Source organism: Cebidichthys violaceus, unplaced genomic scaffold (genome assembly GCF_023349555.1).
Source record: "Cebidichthys violaceus isolate CVI_PGR_0920_01 unplaced genomic scaffold, fCebVio1.0.p SCAF_5, whole genome shotgun sequence".
In the NCBI taxonomy this organism is placed as follows: Eukaryota; Metazoa; Chordata; class Actinopteri; order Perciformes; family Stichaeidae; genus Cebidichthys; species Cebidichthys violaceus.
The window spans coordinates 5,876,216-5,896,341 of NW_027176705.1; the positions used below are offsets into that span (position 1 = coordinate 5,876,216).

General features: G+C 39.1%; 1 protein-coding gene across 2 annotated transcripts in view; it reads left to right on the plus strand.

The window, feature by feature from the left end:
* Positions 1 to 20,126, plus strand: part of LOC137887503 (frizzled-3-like) — a 33,299-nt gene that overhangs the window by 7,298 nt on the left and 5,875 nt on the right. The window contains exons 3-9 of one of the 2 annotated variants that reach the window (XM_068730558.1): positions 12,998 to 13,194; positions 13,901 to 14,203; positions 14,402 to 14,564; positions 14,873 to 15,172; positions 15,420 to 15,671; positions 18,109 to 18,257; positions 18,385 to 18,499. In XM_068730558.1, the coding sequence (XP_068586659.1) occupies positions 12,998 to 13,194; positions 13,901 to 14,203; positions 14,402 to 14,564; positions 14,873 to 15,172; positions 15,420 to 15,671; positions 18,109 to 18,257; positions 18,385 to 18,499 (1,479 nt within the window). The remainder of the gene's footprint in view (positions 1 to 12,997; positions 13,195 to 13,900; positions 14,204 to 14,401; positions 14,565 to 14,872; positions 15,173 to 15,419; positions 15,672 to 18,108; positions 18,258 to 18,384; positions 18,500 to 20,126) is intronic. The other variant, XM_068730560.1, reaches the window with a different exon arrangement.

Consider the following 20,126-nt stretch of genomic DNA (forward strand, 5'->3'; position numbering starts at 1 on the left):
GGCTTATCTAACAGAAAGGTGTGTACACTGTGTTTCTGTTTACATGCATATAAGAAATCAAGTTATTGCATAAAGCTGGTCTCAATACTTCACCTAAGTGCATGTAAACACATTTAGGCATTCTCCATTCAGCTGGGTTCCGGTTACATGCACAACTATGAAGAATGCTAGTCGCACACTCGTAGCCACGATGCTAAAAAGGATTTGATAATTTACCATTGGTTTAAGTGTGAGAATATTTTTCAGCACCTCTCCAACCCTTGAGTGTGTTCCTCCTCTCTCATCCTGAAAGACATGCAAAAGTAGCCATTTGACAGTAATGTGATGCTAATATGGTAAATTTGAAGAATTTGATGACCCTTTTGAAATGATTAAAGGTTGAAAGCAGATTTGACTAAAACCGAGATGGTGCTTTCTCTCTTCAGGTTTTTTACTAATAGTTGGTTTTTGGTGAGTTCTGTATTCCTTTTTAAAAATGTCATTAGATTGGAGGTCTTCGCCCACTTTCCTGAGTGGTGCCATGTGGGCCTCTTTAAATTGCCTTCCAAGATAATGTATTATTATATAATATCTGTTTTTTAATATTTGGTAATGGTATTATTAAGAGACGTTAATGCAGTCGTGTGGCCTGTCGTGGGCCCCAAGTTTCAAAAACAACAATGGAGTATGATGAACTGACAGGCAGGCAGTTGAATACTTAATCGCTGTGAAAAGAGAGCTTTTCACATCCCACAAGACCACGCTTGTTGTATTACTCCACCTACTCCAGAAAGGAGTACCAATCAAAGTATTTTTTTTTTTTTAAATGTACTATTAGTGATATACTTGGCAACAGTGATATCAAAATGTTCTGTGCTTTTCTTTAAGGAAAGATTTGAGCTGATTGTATATGTTTATCATACTGAGAGAATAATTTAATAAATTGAGCTGTGGTCAAGAAAGAGAAGACTTTGCTGGTGTTTATGAGTTGCAGAGGAAGATACCTCAATAATAATCACAAAAACAACAGGAGGGAGGAAGTGACAAAGAGGAAAATGGGGCCGTTGAACAGAAACAGAATGTCAGACTAAGCACAAGGAAATACTGAGTGACAGGTTGTGTAAAGTCTTTAGACCCTACTGTCTCCGGTGTTTATGTTTCTCTCAGTATGGGGTCCTGTCCTTCAAAATAAGACTGCTCTGTTCAAGTAGGGCCACCCTGGGGCCACCAGGTCCCCACAACAGAGAAAGTTTGTGTGTGCCAAATCTGGAGAGTTAGAAGCTTGTGGTGCTTAAGCATGGTCTGTTGTGTTTTATTTCTTTGTGTGTGTGTGGATACTAAAGAGAGAGAGAGAGAGAGAGGTTTTATAGAGATGTGTTTTTGTGAGTGCGTGATGGCTTGGTTGTTTGTGTGCTGTGTTTCATATGTGTGTTTGTGTGTGTGTGTTCGGTGCATCTGAAGAGGCTGATTACCCTATTCACTGTGGCAGAGACAGACAGGTCCTCATTCAGTTTAAAAGTTCCTGTTTATTTCAGTTGAACTCTTGATTATCCTGCTTATTCCTACAGAGTCTATTGAAGCTGCCAGCCCAAATGAAGCAATCATTTATTTATGCACAGAACAAAGGCACTGCCTGGTGCTGTTTTTTGGCAGAATGTTCCCATCAGCATAGCTGCCACCGCTGCTTATCCAACCTCAGAATGCCAAGTTAAGAGAGCTTTTAAGAAAGATTGGAGAGATTTTGCATTGCTCAAATACTGCTCTGTAGTCCACTGTAAATAAAATACCACAGGTTTCCATGAACATATAAAGCACTGGTGGATGCGACTTTAATTCTTCAACCTACTAATACTAATACTACAACTTTATATTGTCCCAGTACACTAAGTGTATACTATGTGTCACCACCATGCTTCAGCTGTAACTTTGGCATATGTCAACAAAAACATAAACCACAAATAGCATCCATCCTATACCATTTCCTTTTTCAGCCAACTCTCTACTATCTTTGTTATTTGTTGATCTAATCATTATAGGGCTGTCCTTGACCATAGAAATTCTTAGTCACACAAAAGTACCACTTTAATTATTGTGTTTACCAGAGATGTAGTCGTGAATTGGATATATGTCTTTCAGCATGAAAAAGAAGCATAAAAAACGACTAATGGACTTGGACAAAAACGACAAATCAGTCAACCAATCGACTGAGAGGAGGGAGCCCTAGTCCATTATTTCTCCAGTTAATAGGTTAATCAGTAAAACTAGAAAATGTCACACAATAATGAAAAATGTGCATCACTCTTCCCTAGAGTCCAAGGTTACATCTTCAAAGCCCTTGTTGTCTTTGACCAACAGTCCGAAACCCAAAAGTGTATTTTAATTACAATGATATGAAACATGGAAAAAAGCTGACTTTTTTGGTTGATTAATGACTTAAATGATTCATATTTCATATATTTTACGCATTTTGCTTTATTAGATAGTGACAGTGTGTTATGCTGACACAAAGATGTAGGACAATCAACAAATGTTGCTGTCCAGAATTATTTTTTTAGTTTTCTGTTGATATCTTTTATGTAAATGCTATGACTAATCCCTTATTGACTAACCATTTCAGCACTAAAGTACAGCATGGAGTTTGCCAAGCGCTTTGTTCTACATTAGCTGTCCATTCATGCACTTGTTAAACCCTTTATAATTCTTTTATGTAGTCCTTCCAGGTGTTTGTGTCATGTCTAAATTGGGCTGCTCTGTATCCCTCCATGCACCCCCCTATACATCTGAGTGTTGAATAGTATAGTCCACACTATACATGTGTTCTGTTAGTGTGAAGTCCTGCAGTGTGCAGCTCTGATAAAACACAAAAATATAGGTTATCCATGTCTTATAATCTTAATCTGAACCCATGACCCAGCCTTGGAACTGTGCTTGTTTGTGTATGTACGTCTGGTGATAGATGTGTAACACTCACTGTTAAGCCCAACTTAACACTAACATACACACAAACACACACACACACACACACACACACACACACATCACTGATCCCCTTCTCACGCAAAGCCACTCAACACAAGGCCGCTCTAACATTTTCAGCATACTGCAGGTCAGGACCAGCATCAGCATTTATTTAGAGCCCTAGTGCTACTAATTGTGCACTTATTGAGACGCATGCAACTGTCAACTCTTCCAAAATAGCTCCCATTTAAATGTATAGTCACATAGGTTTAGAAACGGTTCAAATCAGTGCCAACAGAGAATAGTTGGACTGTTTTGTTTTTTTTTATTTTAGAGTACATTGTTGTCTCTGACAACAACTGTCATCCTGCATGGGATGTGAGTCATTTTATTCTGCTTAATGTGCGCATTCTTAGCATTTCTCCATAGTTTGGTGAAGTTGAAATGTTCACTGGTTACCAGGCGGTGAGTTGCTCTTCTGCTTGTTTGTATCCATCTCCTATCTAGTCCTCCCAACACAAGCCCAACCCCAGCATCCCACTCACTCTGTGACTCACCTTACTAGTCTAAGTCAACCTCCTTTCACTTTCCAACTTCCAGAATCTATTAGTGATGCACATTTTGAAAGAGGTCGATGCCCATTGGGCAAAGAAGTGGTTCAATATTATTGACAGAGGAGCTACATTACGTATGCACTAAACAGACTATTAATGGAGGAGATGGCCAAATATGATCAAAATATGCAATTACAAAGCACTTGTTGTTTCATCATGTGAATGAATTTGTGAATGAAGGTGCTTTGCAAACGTAACATTTTAAAGAATAAAGTAATATGTTTTATAGTGACAAATTTAATGGTTTCTCCAAATCCATCAGTTTGAAAAATAGTAATTGATTCCTCGATTACTGGAACTAGCAGAGCATATATGTAAGTGGTAAGCAGATGGATATGCACAGGTGGCTTGGATGGTGTGAGGACATGTGTGGGTGCTATCCCCATCTACATCTCTATCATTTCATTTGACCCGCTCTCCTACGCCTTTCACTTTCTTTTCCTCTCACTTTCACACTTCTTCTGTGTTGCTCATTGTGTGAGCTTGTTTGCTCTACTTTTTGGATGGTTTCACTCATTAAAGGAGTCTTACCACACTGTGTTTGTGGGTGCATGTGTGTGTCTCTGCACACGCATGTGCTTTGCCCTGTTATTCTCAATGAGACATGGTCTTTTGAGCGCCACCACATTACCTGTTGCCATGGTAGTTAAATAGGCAGAGAAGGAAGGGGAGGAATGGAGGAAGACAGACAGGCAGGGTAGGAGAGGGAAATTAGATGACGAGTGCATGTTCTGGACTAAACCAAGGAGAGGAGGAGGAGGAGGGAAAAGACTGGAAATGAAAGGGATAGAGAGGAGATAGGAGGCTCATACTGGTAGCTAAGATATTGTTTGAAATATACACATTGTTCTTAAGTGCTATTTGTCTTGGAAGATGTGACGAGTAATGCAAAGTCTGCAAGCTGTGATATTTGCAGTCAAAGCCATGTAATCATGGACAGACATGGTGTACTTCAAGGATATAATGTCCACCCACACCAAGGCTTCCATTGTGGAGCTGAGACACAGAGCAGCCTTTGAAAGTCAACCCATCATTTTTGCTCTGTTCATTGTTATCTGGCTAAGACATGATTTAACTGGAGAAAGATGTCATTTCAAAATGTGTTGAAGATGACTGTTCTCTTCCTTATCTTAGATAATAACAATAATATTTTATGCACCATCTTTATCCTAAATTATCTTAACCTGAGCTTCAGACTGAGATTTGTTTGTCTTCATCCATTCAACCAGGCATTGTCATCATTTTAGCTGATTTCTTGTTGGTAAAGGGAGAGTGTTTTGCCCAATTCAGTCAACAAGTGATTTTCGATTCCTGTGATCTGACCTGCAAATGTCAGTTTCAGTTAACACATAAGCTGCGGTAGTGGTTTCTTGGCACAGATTTAACATTTTCCACACAGGACCAAGCTAAAACTATCCGCCAAAATCATTGGATGGAGGCAAAATGGGTCATTTATTCTGAGAGTGATACCTGATTTTCAATCTGTAAAGCTGAGATTTAGTTGCTAGCGAGTTTTAAGAGTTTAGAAAAGTAGAGGACGATGTTATCCTCTAAATATCTGCTGTTTGTAATGTAACATTTTTTAGCAAGTATTTCCAGACTCTAAGCTTGTGAGATAGAGTCTGGCTTCTGTTAGGCTAGAAATACAGTAAATCTTTGAGAAAGAAAAGAAATTGCAAAAAAAGCTCCTCACAAAAATGATAATAATACCACATAGGGAGGGAAAAAAAGTCCTGATTGATAAGCAGATAAATGATGAAATGAAAAATGGAAGGCAAATTGTTACAAAAGAGATGCCAGCTAAAGCAACAGGTCTGGAGACGGGATTGAGTTTTGGAAAAACAAAAATTCTATAGGATAAACATGTTAAAAGGTTCTACTATGATTTCTTAGCAGAGAAACAGAATTTGAAAAATGAGCATGATGAGATAGAATTGAAGTTGGGTGACTGAAAATAAACCAAGGGATGAGGCGTTTGGAGAAAAGGTGCACTGGAATTAAGACATGAAGAAGAGAACAGAGGAGTGACGGAGCATGTTGCTCAATAGTTTCTGTCAAAGGACAGGTTGAAAAAACGTAAGGGTAAGTCAGTGAATGCTGATGTTGGAAGAGAAAGTGGAGGAGGAGGACAAGTGCATGTCAGCGTAATTGCCAGGAGTAAATGGGAGGCAAAGAAAATAAGAGATGAATACAGGAGAAAGAAGATAGGAGGAGAGGAGGAGGGGAAGTGAACGTGGAGGGGAATGCTATTAAAGGCTTTGTCCGGTCCTCCCGACTGAACGATGGATGGGCACGGATAAACGAACAAATGAATGAAAGAGGGAGAGAGTGTGAGAGAAGGGTGCCCCTTTCTTAACTGTCTTTTCAGAGATTAGGGAGGAGAGCATCGTGGTTTGTTCATTTCATCTATTCATGGCCAACGCCTGTCTCTCTCACGAGCCTGAGTGGAGTGAAGAGGCAGGCACATAGCCAGAGAGAGAGAGTGTGTGTGTGTGTGTGTGTGTGTGTGTGTGTGTGTGTGTGTGTGTGTGTGTGTGTGTGTGTGTGTGTGTGTCTTGTGGCATGAATTTGTCTATGAACACATTTTTCATGTCTGCATTACTGAGAAAGATTGTAGAAAATGTTCTCTAATCTAAATCTAACCAGGAAAAGGGGGGAAGAGCAGCAAGAAAAGAAAACAATGCTGAGAGAATAAAATAGAAAATAGGAGGTGAGCTGGCGCAAGGAGAGGGAGATGGAGGAATCATGTAATTGCTACTTAATATGTTTAGTGAAACGATGCACTTCTCTTGTGCTATAGAAAGAGAGAGAGAATTTGATTGACTCTAATGTATGACTGCAATGAAGGAGGATGCAGTTAATAGTTTGAGTGCGAGGAGGAAAAAAAGAGGGATTGAGTTGCAGTAGAGAGGCAGAAGCAAATGGGAACATTACAGCTTCTGCATAAATTCAGAGAGAAATTGAGGATTTAGTTGTAATAGCTAGTGGAGAGGGAATGTTATATTGTCGCTAGCTAATGGTGGTAGAGCTGATGTGGTCTGCAGGGCCTGACAGACTGATTTGAAAGTGAGTTGCGGTGTGAGATAGAGATGGCACGAGAGGAAGAAAAAGTGCTGGAGAGCGTGTGAGGGTGATGTGTCCAGATGGACTTTTGTGAGGTTTAGTAGCAAAAAGCCTAATATTTCTCTTCTAAAATCCTCCTCAACTGCCAGAAAGAGGTGCAAGAAATGATACATTGCATTTACCAGTGCATTAAAAAAATCAACCTTTTAGTCCTTTTAATTCGCAGGTTTAAGGGATTGAGGTTACTGATTTGTTACTTGATAAACAAGAGTCAGTGCACAAAAATGTTTCATGGAAGCACTTATTAGCAAAAAATTCACGCAACAGTTTTTTTTTTTACCAAACATAAAATGTTCCTGAATTTTTCTAAAAACACTAAACAGTTAAAGCACTCTAAAGAGCACTTAACAATCATAAATACAACAACATAAAGTCACTGAACAGCATAGGTAAAACAATGTGGAAATCTAGAATCAGATAAGACATTGAACATTTGTTATTTTTATTATGTTTAATACCAGAACACAAAGTTGGACAACTTTGGATTTTTTAAAGCAGACATTGCTGCCAGTTCAGGAGCTGTTTCTTTGGAGGCTTAGACCCAACAGCCTGTCACCTTGATCTGACCACAACACAAAGCTGGTGAGAGTTTCAGGAAGTATGTTTGTCCGTCTCAGGTTCTCACACTCTAAACACTCCTTCCAATCCATTTGACTCCCTAATCCACTGGGAAACCTCCACTCTTTTCTCCATGCCATTCCAGTTTTTCCTCCCTTCCTCCTCCTCCTCCTCCTCATACACTTGGAAATGTATGAGTTTCTGCAGAGTTGGCTGACTGGATTGTCTACAACCGTTCTAAGCACAAAAACACACACACATGCACTGGCTAAATCACCCACAAGCTAAACAGACTACTCAAAGATATTACACATGCCCAAAAACCCAAGTGTTCCTGTTTTGGATGTGAATCTGGATCAACACAGCCCAACCCTCTTCTTACCTCAACGAGCGAGGGGGGAGAGAGAATTGGAGCAATAGAAAGTGTAATTAGTTTGATAATCAGTTAGACTGTTGGTGTTGGTACAGCCATCAATTGATTTTGTGGATAGGCCAATTTTGATTATGGGCAAAACTGTTGTCTTAAATTGCAAACCATGTAATAAAGACACTTGAAAATGGAAAAAAAAAAAAACTTTCATCTATCTTACAACTTATCATCAATGTATAATTCCCAAACATTTTATTATTGTGTAATAAGCTAAGTGAAAATTGCATATCATGGGATTGTGGATTTTGAAGATCAGCTATTAATTCATTTATATTTCTTAGAGGGAGTTTCAGTATTGGTGGTTGATGGACAAAATTTCACTTCAAGCATTTCTCAAGCTAACAGGTTTGCTGATTTTATGTAATATCCAACAGCGCTCTGTTATATCGTCTTCATATATTCTTCAATCCCCAACACACCTGCTAAACCGGCACTTTATTCAACCAGAAACATGTTGGTGTAAAAGGTTTTTACATGCAACACCCCCTGTGCTTTTAATTTAGTATGTACTGCTTTATTTTTGCTGTAAAAATTGACAATGGTTATTGGTATCTAAAGCGGAATTGATTGCATTACGTGACTGTTAATCATATGACTCTTTCTTCTGTCTGTGTTTAGGCTATTTCCGTTTTTTGTTGTCATTTTTTTTTAGCTTTAAGGTTTTTTCTCCTTCTATTTCTCTCTCTCTCCCTCCCCCTAGGTTTCTTTGGAGACGGGGAGTAAAGAGAAAGAAACTTAATCCCTCTATTGAACAAGAGGTGGACCAGTCAGGGTCTTTTTTTTTCTTTTTCCTCTGTGTCAAAAACCCACCCTGTTTCTTATTCCGAGTTCTCACAATTGCCTTCCCAAATCAAACACTTGCATATACAAATGCCTCTCTTAGTTCATATCGAATGTCGTAGGTTAACCCACAAGTATTTGTGTTGTAGAGCCTTTTTATGGTTATCTAGTGGTAGGTTTCAAATGGAAATGTGTTGTTGTTGACTGTAGCTGGAGAGACAACCGGGTTTTCCTATCAATGTTATTTTGTATTTTCCATACAGCAGACTGTATATGTACAAGACAAATTACCTTCGGTACATTAAGTCTATATTTTCTTAATCAGGGCACTTATGAAGGATGCTTTTGTGAAGTTAAAATGTTTCTCTGAATTGGCAGACTCACAAATATGGTTGCCAAAGGGTTGAAGTCAAGCCACCATTCATACCATTTTAAAGCTACTGTATGTGGGGGAACACTGCATGGTGGATTGCTTTTAAATACCTTGTTTTGCATGATGGCCTTTGATTGTAGATTTTATTATCTGCATTATGAAGGTTTCGTTGAGCTAGATTTTTTTCAATTTCAACTTAAAAGTTCTGACTTTCTATCATGTAGTTTTGATCCGAGTTTTACTTTAAAAGAGAAGTATAGCTCACATTTTGCATTTTGTTGCCATTTTCACTTCCATGACCAGCCTGTCTTCACAATGAGAGTTAATGGTTTACTGTCATTTTTTTAATGTGTGGGGATGTAAAATTAAAGTGAAATACACACCAATCATCATCTTTTGTAGAGATTTATAGAGAGCTCTAGTGGAGGATACACAATCATTAGTTAGCATGAGTATTTTTACCACACAGCTGCATACAGCAGCTCTGTTCTATCACTTGTAAATGGTGGTCGCTTGGATGGATAGTTAGAGAAGGGCCTTGCTTGCGCACCCGCATGCTGGTACAGAAAAGACTTTATGTTTTTGGGTTATGAAAGCCAAGTTCAAAAGAACTGTAGCTATTTCACTAATCAGTTATATTCCAGTAAAACACACAACAAATAAATAAATAGATTGCATTTGGCGATACAATAACTAAGCCCATTTCAATTAAATTCTATTTTGTCTCTGTCTGGTTGGGATGAGAGAGAGAGACACACACAGAGATGCACTGCAACAGCAATAATAACACAACAGCTATAATAGAGATAGAACTAATAATAATGATAATAGTAGCCGTGGATATAATATGCACTACATTTCCCCTTTCGTTTACATATTCTCCCCATTCTTTTCTCCTTTTTTTACATCTTCGTTTCCATCCTTTAGTAGCAGTCTGCAACCTCAGGGCTTTTTTCGCTTTCCTTTCTCTTCTCCTCCATCTCAACTGACTACAAAATGCCAGACAACTCACTCTAGTTGTCCTCCATGGAAAGCTTATTTCCGCCCCCACCCCCCTCCTTTCTCGTTGGGTGGCACAGTTAGGCCACTTAATATCAATATTCTCTTTCTGGTGGGAGATGGGGGGCAATTGCCCTGACTGCCAGAATAATTGCACACAGATATCTGCACACATGCAGTGTGCATGACTTGTGCACGCACACAAGCCTTGCACACTCACACACCGGGAAACACGATAACTGGGACATATTACTTACCCAGAATACAAGAACAATTACGCACACACACATATACATGCACACATGCGTAACCCCACATGCACAGGGAAATGGGCAGAATGGGGACACACAAAATGGGAGTCACACACATATTCGCTGTCGAGTTAGTACGAGGAGACATAAAGAAAGGCTTCTTTCTGCTGGGCAGTGAGACACACTTGTACAGAAAAAAAACTACTACTCAGTTAAGTGTGGCCTCGGGCTCGTACCAGAAGTATGAGGGAGAGAGGTTGACAGACAAGGACAGAGAGATTGTTCAGCGCGATGCCCATATCGTTTTTTTGTTGAGGACAACTGAAGACTTTCAGATCCTAATTTACATTAACTCTTTGCATCGGACACATGATCACAGATTCCAATGATAGTGTTCTCTCTTAATTGTACTCATGCTAACACTACATTATTAAGTCTAGGATGGCGTGTTGAGGCACACATAGATTTCCTTGAGACAATGTCGCATATTAACTGATAGCATTACCTATTCTGTAATGGTACTGTAGCCACTGCACTGAATTTGTTATTTACATAATTTGTTATTCACAAAATGGCTACTTTATTAGGTACACTTACTAATGAAATTCAATACAACACCTCTTCCATAAAGTCTACTTTCACAAACCTTTTGGGTGAATTGTCTACATTAAATTTGATGTTTATGTCTTAAATTCGTCATAGCTGAAGATGGTGTTGTACTGGACTACAATATAGTGGGAGGGGTTTAGTATTTTGTGTCCTTTCCATTTACAAATATGAAGGGAGCAAAATATTAAAATGCCTCTTAATATAATGTAGTTCTGTACAACACCATCAATTCTGATCTCGGTGCTAAAATATATAATTTTATTTACATCTCTATGACGGTGGTTATCCAGGTCTGTCTCACCTGGTGTTGATTCGGATCAATATTTTAATAGTCAAACATAATTGTGTATTCAAAACATTGTGGTTCAACTGCAGGGCATCCTGAAGGAGGTTTAGTCCACAATCAAAGCTCATGCGCTTCCCGTCACTACACAGTGAAGCTTGCGTGTCCACAAGCTAAGAAAAAAAACAAGGGTTGTAAAAAGTTTGAATTATTGAATGTAACGGAGTGGTGTGTGTGAATGTGTGTGCATGCGTATATGTGTTTCCGTGCAAAACTCGAAACTATGTCACACCGCTCATGCACCGCTGCACCCATTTACTGGTGGAACATCTCTCCAATGTGCAGATGTAGAACACAGCAATTGAGAACGATCAAAACATACTCACAAGGCTAGGCTCCAAACAGAAACATGCATAAAACACACACAGACACACACACATGCAGTCACTGATGCATGGGTATTTGCACAAATGCACTCATACAGTCTGTAAGCATATATTGTATCTTTTGTGGCAAGCAATCAATGTAAGTGCACTGTTTTGTGTCCCATGTACACATATTCTATATACACACATTGTTCTAGTCTCCATTCTTCGCTGTTGTGGTTCTGCTCTGATTTCTCTTGTGAAAGCTGCATTCAATACTCCGCTTTAGTGAAGCTGGATGATTTGAAATTTTAAATAGCTGATTAGATGCAGGTCACTTTGCACACATAACCCTAAAAGCACAATGTGCACATTATGTTGCTGGCTGTTGCTGATGTATGAGCATATCACTAAGATATGTTGAATATATTGGGTGTGCATATTGTTTGTTTAAGTTGTCTGACAATCAGTAAGGATTTATTAAAGTCCTTTTACATTTCTCTGTCTCTTGGTACTTATCCTCATTAAAACATAGTGGTTCTCTTTTCATATGAAATTCACAAACAAGGCTGTAACTTGAAAGAGAGAACTGAGAGCTGCTCACACAGTTTTAAATCCGTGTACACATTCACAAATCTCTGTACATATTTTAAAATGTCACACTGTGCATTTTCAGGATTAAAGTCCTAGTTTAATTTCTGAAGAACATCTTGATGAATAATTCACCTGTCAGCATGAGCAGAAGCAGTCAGCAGCTATCAACAGAAAGGAAGTGTTACTGTACTGCGCACACTGCTTAAATGATCCATTGCCTTTGTATTGCTGTGTATAGCATAGTATATAAAATAGAACAGCTCACACTAAATTATCTAGAATTCGTTCAGGAGTAAAGACTATTTCTTGGTCATTTCTGCCTTTATTCAATAGCTTAACAGTGAAGAGGCAGATAAGGAATGCGGGCCAAGAGAGGGTGGGGGTATGACATGCAACAAAGTTTGCTCGCTGGAATCAAACGGGCGACGTTGCGGTTATGTGGTCTGCGCTAACTGCTCGATTACCAAGCTTTTTCGCTAAGGGAGCTATATGTCCTTTCCACCACTCACATTATTTAGCGGCCTAAAGGTCACAAGCATGACTCTTAATTTTCAGAGTACCACTACAGGGACAGAATTGATAATCTTTAGCGTGTGGGGAGTTTGTTTGTGTAGTGTATCGTTGTTGCTCAACCGTCTTTGCTGTCCGCTACTTCAAAGGGATGTTTGGTAATATGATTGCTGCAATGCATATTTCATGAGCCTCTAAATATTGATGGTATACTGAGTAGTATAAGTTGCAGCCGAGGAGTTAGAACACATTTGTCCGCCTTCTGGCACTCCCTCCTTCCTCTTTGATGGCTATTTCAGGTTACATGTGAACCTTCTCATATTTGTCACGGATAGCAGTTAACTTTAACCTTCTTTCCTACACGCATGACAGATTTGATAACAACCTTGTCAAGCTGGTTTCCGCTGATATTGGGATATAACATTGAAAGTATGTTTGCAAGAGAACTTTGAGTCCATTGTATGACTATGATACACTATTTTGCACTAACCAGTGCTTACTGTCACAACTTAAAGCTTTGTGGCAGGTTCAAACATAAATTAAAAACTAAATTATTTTCTCTCTTCTACAGCCTTTTCATCCCATTGTGAACCTAGTTTGCAGCGCTGACCTGAGGATGTTCCTGTGTGCTCTGTACGCTCCGGTGTGCACTGTGTACGGCCAGGTGTCCATGCCATGTCGATCACTCTGCCAGCAGGCCAAGGATGAGTGCCACAAACTCATGGAGGTATTTGGATTAACTTGGCCAGATGACATGGAATGTAGCAGGTGTGTATGTGTATTACATTTTAAAATCCACTCAGTGTGTACAAAATGTAAACAATGTCATCACAAACAGGGTGTTGAATCTGAGATAATACAGATGGTTGTTTGATTTTGAATATACGTACACTGTATATCTGCACAAGACTGAGCCTGCAATATGTGTTTTGCATATACCTCAAATCTGCACCGCTTCTTTGCCTGCTGCTTCTCTTTGAACTCATGTCAACTGCAAACCCACATCAAGCCTACCGAACTGTAAACTTCAGCACCTTGTCACTCCTCTCACTTTCTTTGACTGTCACCTCTCCTGTATCTCCATACAGCAGCCCCCTTCTTCTTCTTCCCTTTTTCAAAATATCTTCCTGGTATCTGTCTTAAATATCTTTTCTCTGAGTTTTTTGACGTATATATTTTGACACTCGATTGCCGATTTATTAGGTACACCTGGCTGAAACTAATGCAGTCGAATATAACAGTATCGCAATAAATCCTACCTTCATGAAGGTTACAATGTTGAATGTTTTTTAAATGTGTTACCTTAGCTATAAGGTCATTTTGGAAAATGTGGTTTCCAGTGCTGTTGACTTGGCTTTTAGTTATACTGATAGGTATTTTTGATATTGTGTCCACCCCATTTATATCAATAAGGATCTCAGCTAAATTGATAGCAGATTAAGCTGCATGATCTAACAGAAATATTATTTTCCAGGTTCCCAGATTGTGATGAGCCCTATCCTCGTCCAGAGGACCTGCTAACAGACACAGATCCTACTGACCAGTCACCCATGACTGTCCAGAGAGATTACGGTTTCTGGTGCCCCAGAGAGCTCAAGGTTGATCCAGACCTGGGTTACAGATTCATGGGCAAAAAGGACTGTTCTGCCCCGTGTCCCTCAATGTTTTTCAACAAGCAGGAGCTGACTTTTATTCGCTACTTCATCGGAGTTGTTTCCATCGTCTGTCTGTCTGCAACGCTCTTCACCTTCCTGACGTTTCTCATCGATGTTACCAGGTTTGAATGGATGATTGTTGTATGATATATTATATCAACTTATTGAGTCTGATCACTTCCAAAACTCGAGAAGAAAACAGAAATATGATTTATTGAGACACATTTAGGTGGAAGCACAATAATCACTTGTAAAATAGATTTTAAAAGTAAGTGGAAAGAAAATGTTTTTGCTGTTTTTCTTTTTTTTCACCTCATTAGGTTTCGTTACCCTGAGCGGCCAATAATCTTCTACGCTGTGTGTTACGTCATGGTGTCACTGGTTTTCTTTCTGGGGTTCCTGTTGGAAGACAGGGTAGCGTGCAATGCAGTCAGCCCCTCCCAGTTCAGAGCTTCAACCATAACACAGGGCTCACACAACAAGGTGAGAGTCACCACGATAACATCACACATGTCGCGGCCTGTTCAGTGTACTGATTATCCATTTACATTATAAACTTTCCACAATGTTGTATTTATTGTTTAGATACTGTAGCAATTTGAAACATTCTTAACATGTGATAGCTTAAAATGTAGGTCTTATTAACTTCAAAGTTTAATTGATCATAAATTCTCTTTTTAATGAGTTGACTTCTTACACATTATTGATTACAAGTTATTGTTCCTATTCTCTCTCTCTCTCTCTCTCTCTCTCTCTCTCTCTCTCTCTCTCTCTCTCTCTCTCTCTCTCAGGTATGCACCCTGTTCTTCATGGTCCTATATTTCTTCACCATGGCCGGCAGCGTATGGTGGGTCATACTGACAATCACTTGGTTCCTGGCCGCTGTGCCTAAATGGGGCAGCGAGGCCATTGAGAAGAAAGCCCTCCTCTTCCATGCTGTTGCCTGGGGGGTCCCAGGGGCCTTGACTGTCACCCTGTTGGCCTTGAACAAAATTGAAGGAGATGGGATCAGTGGAGTGTGTTTCATAGGGCTGTATGACATAGACGCCCTGAGGTGGTTTGTTCTGGCACCGCTCTGCCTCAACGTGGCGGTGAGTACAGTCAGAAGATAAATGAGTGGGTGGGTGGATGAAAGAGTGGATGAGTAGGATGGGTGAACAGATTAATGGGTGGGTGGATGAAATGAACCAAGAGTGTTTTGTTGACTGGAATTATGGAGCGATGGATAGATTAGTTAATGGATTGGTGGATGGTTGACAGTCTTCCAGCTCTTTTAAGAAAAACAAACACTCATTTTAGTTTTCTGTCACTGAGTCAAACTTGCCTTTCTGTCTTCAGGTGGGTGTGTCTCTCCTGTTAGTCGGGATTGTGGCTCTGAATCGGGTGCGCATGGAGATCCCTCTGGAGAAGGAGAACCAGACCAAATTAGTCAAGTTCATGATCCGAATGGCAGTGTTCTCTGTGCTCTACCTGGTTCCCTTGTTGACTGTGATTGGGTGCTACCTGTACGAACACACCTACCGGAACGTATGGGAGACAACATGGATGGAGGAGAACTGCAGGCACTATCACATCCCCTGCCCATACAAGGTAAAGAGAGAGGAAAGTAAGAAAATGTCTCATCAAAGCTATTCTATTATCTTCTGTGTGAAAACAGATGGCTTCTCAGGTTCTGCCTGTCATCTCAGCTGGACATTGAATACAAATACACAGACACAGTCTTGACAGGATATCCAGCTGTATTCCTATTACAGCTCATGCAAACTCCCCATGATCTCACACAGTGTGTGTTGTCACACTGTCAAAGTTAGCAGGGGTGAAGTACTCAGTTACCCACTGTGGAGGATAGTGTTTTTTTCTCCTCATAAAGTACACACATACTCAAGAATAGACAATTCCTTAAGGATAATTCCACTTTTTTGTAACTTTAAACATATTTTTGTAGTTTTTTTATATTTTTTCATCAGTTATGGTAACAATGTACTCAGTAAAGCAATTGCTGAGAATTGGAAACAAGACAGACATCATTATATCAAAGTCAACAGGAAAAATAAAACATGAACAGTGAGACATGCTGTAAACAAACAAAGGTATGATGGATTATCTAAACACTTTATATGATGGTAAATTGTAAGTAAGCAGTAAATACGGTAAGTACAGCAGGTGAAATCCAGGTAACTGTGATGGATTCGCTCAACGAACTGTTGGAGAAATACTTTTGCTGTTTGTCTTAGTTTCTTCTTTCAGAGTAAGTCTAAGTTTGAATAACCTGTGGATTTGTTTACGATCTGTTTTATCCTCTGACTGGTTCCTGTTCTTGTCCCGTCTGACTTTATTATTTCTTTCTCTCTGATATCCCAGTCATCAACTTAAATTCAGATAGAGGGGTACGCATCATTAGCTCAGCTAATACAGCTCTCAAGACCAACTCCACACAAACTACCGTCTCTGTTTCTCTGTCTCTTTGTCTTTCACTCTCTCTGCTGGTTCTCACACACTTAATTCTTTCGCTCAGTCAGTCTTTACCTCTACTCGCTGTCTTTCTGTGTGTCTCTCTCAGGACCTGCTCAGTCATGCTCTGCTGCCTGTACTCTATAACGTCTTTGTAGCGGTTGTGAAGAGTGGTGGGAGTGTGGTGTTTTATACTGTCTGGTGCTAAATTAATAACCAAAAAAATGTCCACAATGCAAAAAAAAAAAAAAAAACACTCACAAGGCAACAAAAGCTTTTTGTTCGTATCTCAAATTCATTGTAAGGTATACAAACTTTTACTTTATGCATTTGTTTATGTTTCCATCATTGTGCTGAGTGCTGTTACAGTGGTTTCTAATAGAAATGTGTCAGCTAATTTGTGACTGACAGACTTTATGAGAGGGGTGGAGGCAGGTGCAAGTGCTTATGTTACTTGTTAGTGTATGTGTGCATGCACGTGTCTGTAGCTGTTTGTGTGAGAGCTTATGAAGAGAGACCCCTTTACGTCCTATTGTAGCTCTGGAATTTCAATATTGCTATGTGTTATTTGATCTTTACCCTCAGGGGTTTTGTGTGCAAATGTCTGTATGTGTACGAGGGTACAATTGCATGTTTTTGGATAATTGAAGATTCTGTGGCCATTGTTCAAGTTCAAGTGACTTCATTTTTGTCTCTGTGCATGGTTAGTAATTTACTGAAGCCCCAGGGCTTCTTATTTTAGTCTAGGATCTAAATCTAAGACATTTAATCTCAGCCTGGGTGAGACAGACTAAAGCTTAACAATTTTTCTGGCCCCTGGTTCTTTCAAAAACAAGAAACGCCTTATCTCTTTTAAAAGTCCTCTTCCTCATGAAGTTGTCTGAAGGAGATGTGTGTTAAAATGCTTTCTGAAATGTAATTCATTCTGTAATTGTTTATTTGTATTAGACTTTGATATTTTTATACTTGTTTTTGGTGCTGCATAAAGATCACCCTGTTAACCTCAGCAGTTTGTGTTTACTCTGCAGCTGTTGTGTTTAATGGTTTCCCCACTGGAGTTTTATCTTTGAGAAAAATGAAACTATGACTTAGGGGTGAACTACTGTATACTTCTCATTTAAATGTACTTTACACTATACTACTACTAAAATGTTCTCTCTGTTTATGTTTCAAAACTTAATAGTTCTTACCTCTCAATCTACATAACTGCTGTAAACTCATGCCCTCTGGTGGGAGATACTGAATAGTTCAAGACCGCGGTTGCTTTACATCCCGACTGCAGTTCAGCTGCTGAAACAGCTGGGTTTTTCAAGTATTACCCCCCTTTTCCATCATTCAAACTGACTGACAGGGCTAAAAACACTTGTCACTGCTGGATACTTTTAGTAATGTGCAAGTAGTTCCAGTGGCATCCTAAGTATTTCATATTTCTTTACAGTGTTACTGTTGAGGAAATATTTGTCCTGCATTTCAATTCTTAAATGCAACAATAAATATGTTCTCTTCCTCTAGCTTTTGTACATTTCAGGCTGTATTTATGTATGTATTATGTGTATAATGTGTCTGTTCTCTTTAGGTGGAGCAGACCAGCCGACCAGCCATGGTTTTGTTCCTAATTAAATATCTGATGATGTTGGTGGTGGGGATCCCCTCTGTGTTCTGGGTGGGCAGCAAGAAGACCTGTTTTGAATGGGCCAGCTTCCTGCATGGACGTAGACGCAAAGAGTAAGAAGAGCAACAAACACACACACACACACACACACACACACACACTACTTAAATCCCCACCTTCCTCTTGTCTCCCATTCTTAAAACCTTTCACGCCTGCCCTCCCTCACCCTCCTTTCCGCAGTAGTGGGGTGAACGAGTCTCGCCAGGTGCTGCAGGAGCAGCCAGACTTTGCCCAATCCCTGCTGCGTGAACCCAACACCCCCATCGTTAGGAAGTCCAGAGGAACATCCACCCAGGTAGGACTGCAAAGATGGCAGTGATATAGTAGTATCAAAAGTAATCATTATAATACTAGTTGTAGAAGCAACAGGAAAACACAAAACCAAACTTGTGTGAATCCTGCATGTCGGCCGAAATACTATGCTTTGACATTTTTAAAGATATTTTTATGCCATACTATACCAAGACATTTTTATAAACACAATTTCATGAACTACTATTCTTTGACTTTCATTACATTTTCATGTCAGACTATAATATGACAATTGTATGACCTTTTTATGACATACTGTACTATGACTTTTTAATGACATTACTTACTATGACATTTTCATTAAAAAAATGCTCTAATAAGACATTTTGTATAACATTTTCATTACATACTATGCTATGACTTTTTTTTTACATTTTTATGACATACCGTGCTGACTTTTTCAATAGATACTATATAATTTTTAAGACACTTTTTATGATATACTATAGAATTACATTTTGATGTCATACTATACAATGCCATTTTAATAAAACATTGTGACATTGATGAGACATTTTATAACATACTATACTAAAGCATTTTAATGTCGTACTATACTAGACAATTTTTACGATTTTTTTTTTACATACTATGACATTTCTTTATTGATGACTTTAAATTGCCTGTAGGTGTAAATGTGAGCTGGGATCGGCTCCAGCCCCTCTACAACCCTGAATCGAATAAACAGTTAAGGATAACGAATAGAAAATATGTTTTTATCCATTTTTTACTTTACTTAACTTACTTTTTATGTTTTTTTTCTACATACTATGACTTCATTATTAATTTTTTTTTGACATACTATACTGACATTTTTTTGACCATACTTCAATATGATCTTTTTTTACATGTTTTGACAGACTATACTAAGACTTTATTTGTGACTTTTTTCGATATACTATACCATCATATTTTATCACATTTTCATGACATACTCTGCTAGGACTTTTTTAGAATTTTCATTACATAATACATATAACAGCCCTTGGTTTGGATAAGCAAGACGCAGAGACTCTCAAACTGATGCGTAATCGTTTATTTTCCTCCTCGTCACCCATCAGCAACTCAAGCCCCACAGCACCACGAAAACTGTAAAACATGTACAAAAAACATTGATTGATTTTCTATAGTTTCCCACATTATGACACTAAACTATGACATTTTGTTTTCTATGATCTTTTTATGACTTTTTTCGGCATACACTACCTCAAGCACCATAGCACCGTGAAAACTATAGAGAGAGATTAAAAAAAACATTGATACTTTTTCTATAGCTTCCCACATTAGGACTGAACACATACTATACTATGACAATTTGTATGACATTTTTGCGACATACTATACTATGACTTTTTGTGACATAATAGGATATGACATGGCATGCACGGTGGTGAAGTAGCTAGCATTGTCGCCTTCCAGCAAAAAGGGCCATGTTCTCCCCACGTCATCTTGGGTTTTCTCCAGGTTCTCTGGCTCCCACAGACATGCAGCTGAGGTTAATTGATGACTTTAAATCACCCATAGGTGTGAGCTGGGATTGGCTCCAGCTTCCCCGCAACCCTGAATAGGACTTTTTTTACACACTATACTATGTATTTTTCATGACTTTT